Source organism: Myxine glutinosa, chromosome 5 (assembly GCF_964187855.1).
Source record: "Myxine glutinosa chromosome 5, kmMyxGlut1.1, whole genome shotgun sequence".
Lineage (NCBI taxonomy): Eukaryota > Metazoa > Chordata > Myxini > Myxiniformes > Myxinidae > Myxine > Myxine glutinosa.
In genome coordinates, this window is record NC_136265.1 from 64,956,800 (window position 1) to 64,971,465 (window position 14,666).

Below are 14,666 nucleotides of genomic sequence, written 5' to 3' on the forward strand. Positions count from 1 at the left end.
AAAGGGAGAGTGTGGCTGCATAGACAATGGGTTGAAATGTACGCCGATGTGTAAATTACAAACTTGCGAAAACCAGCGAAATGAGGAGGATGAACTGGAGATGACAGTTGATATTGAATCAGATTGCGATGATGATGATGATGATGATGATGAAGATTGAGAACTCAAAATACTCAGGTTACTTTCCAAGCCCTCAACATTACATAAAGACATCAAAAATAGAATTTCTGGAAGTTGATATTACTTTTTGTTCATTTTTACTACTTTGTTTTAGTAGAATAAGTTGTGCTAAAGACGATTTTGGCAGCATCGAAAATTTGTGACCTTTTGTCCTCTGATGACCTACACATTTAAATAATTTTGCATCATCTAGTGTCATTATGATAGAGCGCACATAGACATACAATTTGACGATTAGATTTTCAATTTTGGTCAATCCACTCAAAAACTACAGTCATTATGGTTTCCCCTACCCCCGAAACCCTGGATTTTAGGTATTTACAAGAAATGGTTCAAAATGAATTGCTCTGAAATAAAATTTTGCAAAAGCAACTCAATAATGTCCCCCTTAGAATCATCTGAAGACCTCTAAAATATGCATTCCAAGTGTTTAAATCACCATTGGGTGATTTGTTACTTTATTCTAGCAACATGACTTGCCCGATGGTCAATTTTGGGCAACCCCTAAAATTGGTGACCTTTTGACCTCTGGTGACCTACATAATGAAATCTTTTGCATAAATCTTCTTGATTAAGATAGAGGGTACATAGACGGACATTATGAGTGGTATATTGTTAAGATTGACCCACCCAGAGCGAAACTACAGTCATTTTAGTTTCCCCTACCCCCAAATTTTGGGCTTCAAATTATAGCGGTAGGGTGATGTTTGAGAGGTGATAACTACCAGAAAGCTGCCAATTTCACACTGCTATCACCTCAATTCATAATCTCTCGGCCCTAAACTATGAAAAAAACAGTGAGGCTTTGCCACCAGAGATGGTACCGATGGGTCAAATTTTCAGGTTTGGCCCATGGACTATTTGGTGGCCCGGCAGACCTCAAAAAAAAAAAAATTAAGCATGACCCCTGTCATAAGATCATTCAATGAAGACATCCTCGGCTTATTGGGATGTTTCCTTTTGTCTTGCGTGCGTAGCGGAAAGTGGGGTGACACAATTGGTTCACTCAATCTGTCTGACAAATGTCACTGTCAGTCTGTGTTTGAGGAACGACATACTTTCCTTTTAATTTCATATTTTGAATATCGTTCAACACTAATCGGAATATGAACGTGTGACAGGGGTCACGCTTAAAAAATAAAATAAAGCATGACCCCTGTCGTAAGATCATTCAATGAAGACATCCTCGGCTTATTGGGACGTTTCCTTTTGTCTTGCGTGTGTAGCGGAAAGTGAGGTGACACAATTGGTTCACTCAATCTGTCTGACAAATGTCACTGTCAGTCTGTGTTTGAGGAACAACATACTTTCCTTTTAATTTCATGTTTTGAATATCGTTCAACACGAATCGGAATATGAACGTGCAGCTTAGGAGTGTGTTGGCTCTAAATTTGACGGAGTCTCGTCTTGAGCGTGCATTCACACTTGCTATATAGGAATTACTTCAGCCTGTCTGTTCGTCTGCCAATCAAACAAAATTTAAAGTCCTTCCAAACAAGAAACGTACTGTTTTTAAGGACATCATGAAGGATACAAACTACGGGCATGAATAACTAGTTTGACGTGTTAAATGAGGTGGTGTAAAAGAGGGTACATCCATGGCGGTAAATTTCTGATTCAATGGCTTGTTGTTGGGTTTTAAAAAATCTTGTTGCTGTCACTCTATCAACAAAGCCGTACATCAGCCAGCATGTTGTTGTTGTTGCATACCCCAGACAGTTCAGTTCTGTGTGTTGAACAAGCATGGAGACAGCTGATGATCTCGTAATAGCGACCCATAGATCCCCCAAATATAGGATGGTGTACCCCCACCTTCACAAATTCAGGGCCACCACAGAGGAGGAAAGGAGAGTGGGAGAGATTTTAGTGGCAATCTTGGATTTTGCCAGCCTTCTTGGGATTTGGACATTTACTTTAAATATAAATATTATTTTCTGGTAAAAATGTATTCCCTGACATCCATTAATTATAAAATGTATGAAAAAACACATGAACTACGTCTGGTACGGTAGGGCCAATTTATATTCTGGTGACAGCTATATTGGTTTATGGCACGGAGCCAGAAAAGTCAGCAATCCTGAAAGGATAACTGCCACCCATTTTGTTCAGCACTCTTCATTCACATAGAAACCACCTCTAAATCTCAAAGCATTCTTGTCACGGGACCTTAAACATTGATCCTTTACTTTCGGTTCCGCCTCATGGCAGATAAGAATAGACAAACGGCCAGTTTTCAATGGTAATGGAGTACTATTCATTCTGCTTTTTTAAATGATGATGTTTCACAGCAATTGTGATTTATTGATGGTTTTTTGAATTGTCTTTGCAGAGAATCAATTGAAATTGGTTTTTTATTCCAAGTCAAGTTCGCAATTGTTTGACAGTGAAGTTTCATTCAATCAGAACATGACACAGACTTCTTATCAGGAAGTCAACAACAATAGCAGTGTATTGACTAAGAACAATTGTAGTTCGACATTCAAGAAAATTGAAAGGAACGAGAAGCTGTACAAGTGTTCTGTTTGCAAGAAAACATTTATCTCATTAAAGGCTTCAAAGAGATGTCAAGCAACACACAGACGGGCGACGCCATACAAGTGCAATGTGTGCAGCAAGGAATTGTCTTGGTTATCAACATTGAAATGTCATCAAGTAAAACACACAGGAGAGAAACCTCATAAATGTCCTGTGTGTAGCAAGGATTTCACTCGTTCATCACATTTACAAACACATCAAAGAACACACACAGGAGAAAAGCCTTATAAATGTCCTGTGTGCAGCAAGGATTTTGCTCGTTCATCACATTTACAAACACATCAAAGAACACACACAGGAGAGAAGCCTTATAAATGTCCTGTGTGCAGCAAGGATTTTGCTCATTCATCAGATTTACAAAGACATCAAAGAACTCACACAGGAGAGAAGCTTTATAAATGTCCTGTGTGCAGCAAGGATTTTGCTCATTCATCAAATTTACAAACACATCAAAGAACTCACACAGGAGAGAAGCCTTATAAATGTCCTGTGTGTAGCAAGGATTTCACTCGTTCATCACATTTACAAACACATCAAAGAACACACACAGGAGAAAAGCCTTATAAATGTCCTGTGTGGAGCAAGGATTTTGCTCGTTCATCATCTATCTATAATTCCAGTAATCTCTGTGTGTCTGTGTGTGTGTCTGTGTGTATGCGACCGCTGTTTCTCGACAACTACCGGTCCGATATACTTGAAACTTGCCAGGTATATTGCTGGGGACCCGAGGATGTGCCTTTTCAAGGTTTTAAATTAATCGGACAAGTAGTTACCGAGCTATGGCGATTTCTTTACCAAACTCCGCAAGCCGTTCGCTTTGGACCAAACCATTTCATGTAAATAGAGGGGGGGGGGGGGGGATATAATTTTAGATATATATATAGTACGGGCATGCCCTAGTATTTACAAACACATCAAAGAACACACACAGGAGAGAAGCCTTATAAATGTCCTGTGTGCAGCAAGGATTTTGCTCATTCATCACAGTTACAAACACATCAAAGAACACACACAGGAGAAAAGCCTTATAAATGTCCTGTGTGCAGCAACGATTTTGCTCATTCATCACATTTACAAACACATCAAAGAACACACACAGGAGAGAAGCCTTATAAATGTCCTGTGTGCAGCAAGGATTTTGCTCATTCATCACATTTACAAACACATGAAAGAACACACACAGGAGAGAAGCCTTATAAATGTCCTGTGTGCAGCAAGGATTTTGCTTGTTCATCAGATTTACAAAGACATCAAAGAACACACACAGGAGAGAAGCCTTACAAATGTCCTGTGTGCAGCAAAGATTTTGCTCATTCATCAGATTTACAAACACATCAAAGAACACACACAGGAGAGAAGCCTTATAAATGTCCTGTGTGCAGCAAGGATTTTGCTCGTTCATCAGATTTACAAACGCATCAAAGAACACACACAGAAGAGAAGCCTTATAAATGTTCTGAAGGTTCTGTTGTTCTGAATGAATGTATTAACTCCGCCATTTAACTGAACGCATTAAGCTCGTTTGGTCATCCGTGTTACCCTGCGGTGTTCACCAAGGGTAGTCACGCAACAACTGGTGTCAGGAGAATGGGATTCAAACCACGTGTACACTCGGTGTCCGAAGGTTGTGAGTTTGACACCCGCTGGGTGCAAATTGCGCTCGGCTTTCGGAATTAAAAATTTTTCATGATTGTCTTTCTCTTGTCAAGCGGGAGGTAATCGTAGTACCAGGGTGTCCAAATTTTATAGTCGATTGAGGTGCGAGACGCAACATCGCGTTCCCAAGAAATTTAACCCTTGGTTGCAGTGATTGGGCCTCGGAGGCCCCCCCCCCCCCCCGGTGAGATGGCACCAAGCCCACAGGTGAACCACTCGTAGTCGGCCCCTGTGGGCCATAAATAAAAAACGGACACGTTTTGTGCATTTTTTTTATTTCCACCAAATAGGCCGCAAAAACAAGAAGAAGAAGAATGACAGGCTGTCTTCTCCCCCCCCCCCCCCAAAAGAAAAATCACAGGTCCTGGGTTGCAGTGTAAATACAATCAGCGTCACTTGTAAATAATGCTCCCCACCGTACATGTTTAGTTTGAGAACCATTCCGCAATTCGGTTATCCTGTCGGCGTGAATCTGTTAGGCAGGGTGCAATGCAGCAGAGGGACATACTTATTTGTGTTTTAAAACTGTCACACTCAGGGTCAGGTTAATTGTAGAGGGAATTACACCTACGTGCCACACTAAGTTAAGTTTTATAGGCCCGGGCCCTGCCTGGAGGATGAGGGTGCAGTGTTGCGGATTTGATAATCCTATAATTGTTGTAAATATCACCCTCTGTCAATTGTAAATAGTGTCATGAGTCTTGTAAATACCTCCGTTGTGTAAAGGTCAAAGGTAGTCCCCTTAGTTAATCCATCGCATGCACGTAGAAAATCATATACCCTTCTAAATAGTTATTTCCTTATTATGTGTATTAGCTTAAGGCTCTGTTTCCCACTAGTTGACTCTGCATTGCACCAAATGACATAAGATAGTTCCATTTTTAAGTTTCCCCCAATCCTCTCTCCGAAGTGTCATTGCATTGGGCGGTTTTCTTCACCCCAAACTCCATTACGCACGTGGTCAAGCCTCGGAGAAGAAGGGGGAGGAGCTACATTATGGGCGTGGCCCGCACCTCATCTTCAGAGGGTGGAGCCAGGAAAGCCCTTGCGCCCAACCAGGACTCGGTGGGCACGGCTTGGTAAGGTGTGGCCATGCCTTGGTAGGGCGTGGTTATATAACCCGTCGCCTGGAGCCTCCCACCCGCAGTCTACCGGAGCCCAGTTGAGTCCAGTCCTAGTTAAGGAGGAGCTGTGAGTCCAGTTGGAGCAGATAACCGAGGAAGCCCCCACAGCAGATGAGTAAGGAATCCACCGCAGCTGAATCCACCGCAGCTGGGTGGAGTTGAGCTTTAACGGCGGTTCGATCCGCGGCCGTGAAGCAACGCCTCCGTGCGAACGGAAGTGTGGAGAGTCGGCGGCTGCTCACTCCCGGCCCGGCCGTTCTCCTGCGTCCAGCTGAACCTTCCAGCCCTGTGGTCCCACCTCCTCATCCGTCCAGCCATCCACCTCCTACCATTCCGGTCATCATCCCCGTGTAAGTCTGACTGTCGTCTGTTTGTCCGTGTTGTCCCAGGGAATAAGTAAGACTGTATAGGTAAGCTAGTATTGCACTGTGTCTGCTGCTTCTGTCATTATTTTTGTATTTTTCCTTCTCCTTGGTTTCTTTGGTCTTGTAAATATTGGTAATAAATCCCTGTTCTTCCTTACTCTGCCTTCTTTTCTTCACATCCGTTTGTCCTTGTCTTTTCCATCATTGAATACCTGTGGCATGATTTGGCCAACGAATAAGAATCGGGTCAATTTTTTGTCAATGGTTCGAGCCGTGGCTGCTAATTCGCTCGGCAAATAACATCTTGTCCGCGGTCTCGAACGAGGTTGCTCACCTGCCTCTCTGGAGGGAGCTGGACAGCTTCAGGACTCACGTCGGTCAGTCGCAGACAAGGGGATTAATCCCCCCTTGGTAAGGGGAAAAGGGGCCGACGGTGAGATCCTCAACAATATATATATATATATATATATATATATATATATATATATATATATTGTTACAGACGCGGTTGTAGATGTTAGTTTACCGAGCGGTTTGGTATGACCGCGTCTGCACAGTTTACCCGATTATGCTCGAACGTTGACTAAGTCGCGCTATGCTAAATCAATGATGGAAAAGACACAACGGCTGGATTAAAATGACACGACACCAAGGGTTCAGTTCTCAAGACCTCCGGAGGAGGTTATATTAGGGCGGAAGGTCAGATTACAACGACAAGAGGGACAGCATAGAAAGGTAGGCACTTAAACACGGTCTTATAATAGCCCCGACAGACGACAGATAAACAGGACAAAACTGACTCACACGGGGATTGATGGCAAGGAAAGCGGGTAGTCGATGGCTCAAGGTGCACTCTTGGCTCAAGGACAGAATCGACCCGGTCCGGTCCAGAGATGCGGGAGGTCTCTCTCAGCGCTCGAGGTCGCGACTTGTCTCTTCTTCAAGCTCGGGGCGCATCTCACGTCACGTCCGGTAAGTCGCTGCGTATATCCGGCGGGGAGTGACACGCCCTCGGCTCGTTAGCTCCACCCCAGATGGAATCGGTCCGCCCTTCTTATTGGGTGCGGGGGGGTTACCAGGCTCCGCCCTTGACGAGGAGCTGACAGCCAGCCCCTTCGTGGTAACCCCGTGGAGCGCATGGGTAATGGCGGCTAACCAAGCCGGAGTGAGGACGCACACTCCCCCCGCGCCGCGCCGCGCCGCCCCCCCCTCTGTTGTTGTAGTTGTTGTTATTGTTGTTGTTGTTGTTGTAGTTGTTGTTTCATGGGGAAGATGGGAGGAGGTAAGGGGAGGTCCTAAACTCACTACTGGTGCCATACAATCACATTCTGGTGCAACGAAGAGTCAGAATTAATGGAAACGAGTCCTTAACTGACATAGACTAAAAATAACTAGCAAGATGTCCTATAGTTGTCTACGTGAGATGCGGTGAACCTGGGCACGACATTTAATGGGGGAAAAAGGGGAAGGTCGGTTCTACAGAGTGTTATTTACAGGCAATGGGACTAGGGAATGGGGGATTGGGGATAGTTGGGGAGTATTGGGGAAATAGGGGAGTATTTACAAGCGGATATTGAGGCCAAGTCCCATATCCGCAACATTGCACCCTTCTCTACCCTCGGGGCGGCCCGACCCGATAAATTTTTACCTATTTTAGTGTGGCACTCAGATGTAGTTCCCTCTACTATTAACTCTACCCTGAGTGCGACAGTTTTACAGATATTCACAAATGAGTAAATATGTCCCCCTGCGACGTTGCACCCTTCTCCTCACAGAAACACGCCCACAGGATAACCGAATCGCGGAAAGAATTCGCAAACTAAACATACAGCCGGTAGGGAGCATTATTTACAAGACTATGCTGATATTTACACGACGATCCAGGACCTGTTTTTGGAGGAACACATGCATATGTTATGCATAGAGAGAGCACGCATGCCAGCATCGATACACCAACCCACGAGTGCTCTGTGGCCTTATGGCCTTTAATAATGTGCAGAGCACCCCTTCCAAGCATCAAAAGCACCACCCCATAACACAGTCAGCACCATCCGGTGCAGTCACCAATAAAATGTTTAATAATCATAGTGTGGTGTCGCAGCCGGCCGATGTTCTGCCGCTGGTCTTGCCTTCGTGTGGTGCACTTGGCCTTCTTACTTCTTTAAAAATAAAGAAAGGCGCCAACCGCGTCCATTTCTTTATTGTGGCCGTCAGGGGGCCAACTGTTAGTGGTTCACCTTGTATGGCATAGGTGCCACGTTGACCCATAGGTCCATCCATGGGTGGTGCTTGGCCGCAAAAGAACTGCGGTCCATTGTGGGTGGCCACAAACATTGCGGTCCATATGGTGTATCGATCCAGGCAGCAAGCAGCGAAAGTGCAGGCCCACAACTGCGGAGCCAGCACCTCTCTCTCCTCTCTCTCTCTGCCCCAAAGCCAGATCCTCGGAGGTGGGAGACAAAAGAAGCAGACAAGTGAGTAAGGTGGTAAGGGCGCCAAAAGTGCACGCAATACAAGATGATGCACACTGGGGGCACATGGGAACCAGGTGAGACAGGTACGTTCCTATCGTATGCCCCCCCCCCACCAGGTAACCTACATGGCCCCTCCCTTACCCCTTACTGTATCCACAAAACACAACACTACCCATAAACATCTACTTTACAAATCAACAAACGTCCCTACTGTCTTCCCCGTTCCTCCCATATACCAAATTCGTCTTCTCTCCCTCCTAACCAATCAAATTTGCCATTTTCAACTCAACATCATAATTTGCCATTACCAATTCATCATCAGTCCCTCCTAAGGAGGGAGAGATGGAATCACCCCAATGTCTCATCCACGTCGTGATGCGTCTCACCAATCCAACAGCAGTCCTTTCTTCCTGCAACACAAAACAAAGAAAACACAGGTGTGGAGTCATCATCATCACCACAGGTAAGTGGCTGCGTATGGTGCGACAGGTTCATCAATCCTAACTATTTCCTAAATGACTTTAACAACTTTACACTACCCGGGGTCTTTCTCCGGCCAAACCATTGGCCCTCTTACACTATGGGTTCTAAAAACCAATTCCCATTGACCAAACTGTGGTGCTTTTCAATTTGGGGTCTCACTCCCCCGATTCATCTCCCGGTGCCCTCGCACAATTTCTGGGCTGTGGCGTGTACCTCTCCCAGCGGGTCTACCCACCTGCACACCTCCACCACTGCAGTTGCCTCCGAGCTTACCTGCTCCTTACCCTAACCTAACTACCTGGGGAAGGCCCTCTGGCGCTCTCCCCACTCGGTGCCCTCTCTGGCACTGGGCTACCCGGGTCCGTCCTCCGGATCCTCGGGCCCCATCCACAACTAACGGCTCCCAGAGCCCACCTGCGGCCTCACCTGGCCGACATCCTCACAGTGGTGGAGTGCCCAACCAACTACACACACTAACAGGCTACACGCCCAGCCATTTCCACAACACTAATGCACCCATCCACAATACCATTCTGCAATCGCACCACAAATGCCAATATCCAACCACAATTTACCTATACCCTCTACCTAACACTTACACTACCCGCCCCGGGTACTCGTGAAAGGGGTCCACTCTTCCCCCATCCACTCCTTCGCACCATGCACACCACTCCGTACCACTTACTCCAACTCTCTCCACACACCTGTACCTGCACACCTGTGCTCTCACACCTGGTGCCACCTGCACCCTTCTCTCCCCAAGCGCATTCGCGCTGATCCACAACACTCATTACTCACACACTGCTCCACACACCTGTCCAGTTGCACACCTGTGCAATCACACCTGTCCAGTTGCACACCTGTGCAATCACACCTGTCCAGTTGCACACCTGTGCAATCACACCTGTTCCATCCTCACACACACGGCATCATCTCATCTAACTACTCCCCTCTGAAACTTGCGCTTCCCAGTCGTCCCTTTAAACTATTGCGCTCCCTCGTCATTATCATCCATACTAATGTACCTGCGTCCCCACTACAGGTATCAGTCACTAACTAAACTTAACGTCACCTAATGTCATCTTCGCTTGATCCCTACAATATAACCTAACCCACCCGGGCTAGTTTTCACTGCCATACACCCCATAAACTATTGCTCCTTTGCCCCACCATGGGAAGGGTGGCAGGGATGCCACCCTTACCCACCGGGCCCATTGCTCACTACCAAATTTGCACATCAAATTTCCACAAATCAAAAATTTGCCAATCACTACCCATCATCTGCCAATCATTACTGCCAATCCTTTGCCAATCATCAAATTTCGCTTTTCTCTAATTTTGGGTCCAAAACACTAACCTCCTCACCCAGTCTACTCACTAATGCCTCTCGGTGCGCCAATTCCTGTCCAAAGCCCGGCTTCGTAAAGCCAAGCCATGAATGCGGGTTGTTCTGTGCCAGCGGCTGGATGCGTCCGGCACTCGGTGCAGGGACGGGGGCTTACACGGGCCGAGATCCCACGCACCATCTCGGCGTGGAGCCATCCAATGTCCCGATCTCGACCTGCCGGACTGCCTCAACAAAAAGTGGTAGCCATGACGACCCTTTCTATCGGGCTGCCCGCTCCGCCTAGTGGAGCACGGACGCGGCCGTTCAAAGCGAGGCCCAGCACGCACCGAGGGCCCGATTCGGCTAAAAGTCGCTCTAACCTCTAACCCGGTTACCTTCGATGCCTCACCTGCACGCTTACACCCCGCAGCCCGTTCCTTGCTCACACATCCAGCCGTTTCCATGCTCCTCGTACCTTTCCTTACACACCCAGGTTCACCCATTCCACTCACAGCCTTGGTCACACACCTGACCACCGAACACTTTGGCACACATTCGTTGGTCGCACACCTCACCAACACACCTCTTCGCGCCCCCTCCTCTGTCACCTCCTCTGTGACAATCACAGGTGTGCTCTCATTCGCACACCCAACCTCGTGCCTCACCACCAACTCCAGCGTGCATTCCCACTCACGCTCTACCATTTCAGGTGTGCATCCTTCCATCCCAGGTGTACATCCTCGCTCACCTGTCACAACCAACTCACGCTCCTTGTCACTCTCACTACTCTCACCTCCATTCTTGACAGCGCACTCACCCTTACTCCCGACAGCGCACTCTTTCCTCATGCACCTGTCCGTCACACACCTTTCTCGCGCACACTCCTGCGCACACTCTCCCGTCACACCCTCTGTAACACTTACCACACCACGCTTCCATGTGCTCCCTCGCACACGCGCTACGACCGACTCATTCTCGCCAGCACCCTCACTCCTTGGCACGCACTTTTTCCTCACACACCCCAGAGTCGGACTTTCTCGCACACCTCCTTTTTCGCACACCAGACCTGTCGCACACTTCACCAACGGCCTCTCACGAACACCCGGGTCCATCTCGACCCCCAAGCTTCTTAAATCCCCTGGCGCATCATACGCACGACCATATTGGTCACCACTTAGACCGGGTCCTCTTCCTCTTCGCTTCTCCTCCATCACCTGCGAATCCCTCAGCCGGTTAATGAGCACATCATCACGATCCAAACAGACTTTGGACCAATTCTTTTATCTCCTCTTTTATCTCTTTCTTATCCCCTCTCCGTCGCTTCTTAATTTCGCTCATCCCTTCTTCCACTTCTTCTAGTTTCTGCTTCACCTCTTTTATTCCCCGGTACGTCTCCTCAAGCTCGTCCTCTAAGGCTACCTTGACCGTTTCCAGGTGCGTCCTCACCTGCCGGTCCTTCGTCTCCATTACCTCTACCACCTCGTCCAACCTCGCTGTCAGTCCCTCACGTACCATCTGACATTCCCTCTTTGTCGCTATTAAGTCGTTTTTTATGTCGTTTTGTGTCGCTTTTAAACCTCCTAATACCGCAGTGTTCCTTTGAACCTGCTCCGTTAGTCCTTTTTGTCCCTCCGTCAGCTGTTCCACCTCCTGCGTCAGGACCTCTATGCCCCCTTGTAACTTTACAGTCCCCTTTCTCACCTCCTTCTCCATGTGCTCCTTACAGTGCCTCACCTCCTCGCGCACTCCTCCGACCTCCTCACTCACTCCTCTTCTGATCTCCTCTCCCATCACTTGCATCTCCTGCCCAGATGCCACCCTCATCTGCTCCATTTCCTCCCTGTGAGCATCCAGTTTGGTTTCTACCCCCATTCTGACCCCCTCTATCTGCTGCCCCATTTGTTTAACTTCCCTTTCCGCTTGGTCCCTCATGTCCCTCAATTTGCCTTCCATGGTGTTTTCTAACCCCTCTAACCCTTTTTGCATCCCTTCCATTTGATTCTCTTGAGCGGCCATTCTGTTTTCTACCCCCGTTAACCCATTTCTCACCTCTTTTATCCCGTTGTCTAACCCCTCAAAATTATTGTCTAACTTCCCAAATTTCTTGTCTAACTCCTCAAAATTATTGTCTAACTTCCCAAATTTCTTGTCTAATCCCTTAAAATTATTGTCTAACCCCTCACCGGTACCCCTCGCTTCGTCCCTCATTACCCCCATTTGGTTTCCCATTACCCCCAATTGCTCACTCTGAGCATCCATCCGGTTCCCCATTACCCCCATTTGGCCCTCCAATCGCTCACCCTGAGCCCTCATTCCCACAATTTGGTCTCCCATTCGTTCCATAAGGGCCCTCATTTGCAGGAGGAAAAGGTTCGAATCCACCAGGGGCGCTGCCACCGTCACGGGCGCGGTGACCAGCGAGGCGCCATTTTGCGCACCCGCAACGTCGGGCGCAACGACGCTATTTTGTGCGTCTGCTACCCTCGCTGCTTCGCTCTCCTCGCGTCCCTCAATTTGGTCCTGGACCGACCCTGCCTCACTTTCCTCTACCGGAACCCAGCTGTCTTGATCCGCCATAGCGCGACTTTCAAAATTCGGGTTTTTATTTTCGTAAGACAAATTCAAATTTCGCCGTTATAATTTCGAGCGTGGGAAACGCGCTCCGGATCGAATTCTACCTCCCCAACACCAATTGTTACCCTAGTGGTACAATTGGTGTTCCAAAATTTGGGCTAAATGAATTTAGTCCCAGGTCCGAATCCGACACTCCTGACACCAATTGTTACAGACGCGGTTGTGGATGTTAGTTTACCGAGCGGTTTGGTATGACCGCGTCTGCACAGTTTACCCGATTATGCTCGAACGTTGACTAAGTCGCGCTATGCTAAATCAATGATGGAAAAGACACAACGGCTGGATTAAAATGACACGACACCAAGGGTTCAGTTCTCAAGACCTCCGGAGGAGGTTATATTAGGGCGGAAGGTCAGATTACAACGACAAGAGGGACAGCATAGAAAGGTAGGCACTTAAACACGGTCTTATAATAGCCCCGACAGACGACAGATAAACAGGACAAAACTGACTCACACGGGGATTGATGGCAAGGAAAGCGGGTAGTCGATGGCTCAAGGTGCACTCTTGGCTCAAGGACAGAATCGACCCGGTCCGGTCCAGAGATGCGGGAGGTCTCTCTCAGCGCTCGAGGTCGCGACTTGTCTCTTCTTCAAGCTCGGGGCGCATCTCACGTCACGTCCGGTAAGTCGCTGCGTATATCCGGCGGGGAGTGACACGCCCTCGGCTCGTTAGCTCCGCCCCAGATGGAATCGGTCCGCCCTTCTTATTGGGTGCGGGGGGGGGGGGTTACCAGGCTCCGCCCTTGACGAGGAGCTGACAGCCAGCCCCTTCGTGGTAACCCCGTGGAGCGCATGGGTAATGGCGGCTAACCAAGCCGGAGTGAGGACGCACACTCCCCCCGCGCCGCGCCCCCCCGCCCCCCCCTCTGTTGTTGTAGTTGTTGTTATTGTTGTTGTTGTTGTTGTAGTTGTTGTTTCATGGGGAAGATGGGAGGAGGTAAGGGGAGGTCCTAAACTCACTACTGGTGCCATACAATCACATTCTGGTGCAACGAAGAGTCAGAATTAATGGAAACGAGTCCTTAACTGACATAGACTAAGAATAACTAGCAAGATGTCCTATAGTTGTCTACGTGAGATGCGGTGAACCTGGGCACGACATTTAATGGGGGAAAAAGGGGAAGGTCGGTTCTACAGAGTGTTATTTACAGGCAATGGGACTAGGGAATGGGGGATTGGGGATAGTTGGGGAGTATTGGGGAAATAGGGGAGTATTTACAAGCGGCTATTGAGGCCAAGTCCCATATCCGCAACAATATTGTTGCAGACGCGGTTTTAGATGTTAGTTTACCGAGCGGTTTGGTATTACCGCGTCCGAACAGTTACTCCCCGATTAGCCCGATTCCACCCGACGTTGACCAGATCGCCCCACAGATATTCAATCGGGAAACCTCTAAAGCGACCGAAAGAGAAGGAAAAGAGAAAAAGACAGAGTACGGAGGAAGAACAGATTTATTATACACACACAAGCAAAAAGGAAGAGCGACCAAAATTATTTACAAGCAATGGATGGAAAAAACAGTCACACAGTGCATCGTTAGCTTATTCTACTCAATTTACTTAATCCCAAGACAACGAGTAGGACAGGACGTTCACACTTACACAGGGGATATTGCAGGCAGGTGGGGCTTGAGGTGGATTGCTTGAGAGGGAGGCAAGGTCGGAGGCAGCAGCTCTCAATTCCTCGCGGTTTTTGGCGGGAAAACCCTCCGTCGCGTATCCGCTGCTGTAGACGTCACGCGCTGGTTCGGCACACCTGCTCCTCTTCTTCTGGTGGAGCCGTCTCCCTCCTTTCAGCGCGTCTCTCCAAAGCTGGTTTCCTTGCCGAGTACCTCTCCTCTTTGGCTTGGAGCGTTTCGCATCTCACCGCTCCTCTTGGTGCCGCC

The 14,666-nt window shown here is 48.0% G+C and overlaps 1 protein-coding gene across 1 annotated transcript in view; it reads left to right on the forward strand.

Moving 5' to 3' along the window:
- The window catches only part of LOC144891956 (uncharacterized), a 70,640-nt gene that overhangs the window by 11,844 nt on the left and 44,130 nt on the right, over positions 1 to 14,666 (forward strand). Inside the window, 2 exon segments of the mRNA XM_078777067.1 lie at positions 2,510 to 3,247; positions 3,629 to 4,080. Of these exon segments, the coding sequence (XP_078633193.1) occupies positions 2,510 to 3,247; positions 3,629 to 4,080 (1,190 nt within the window).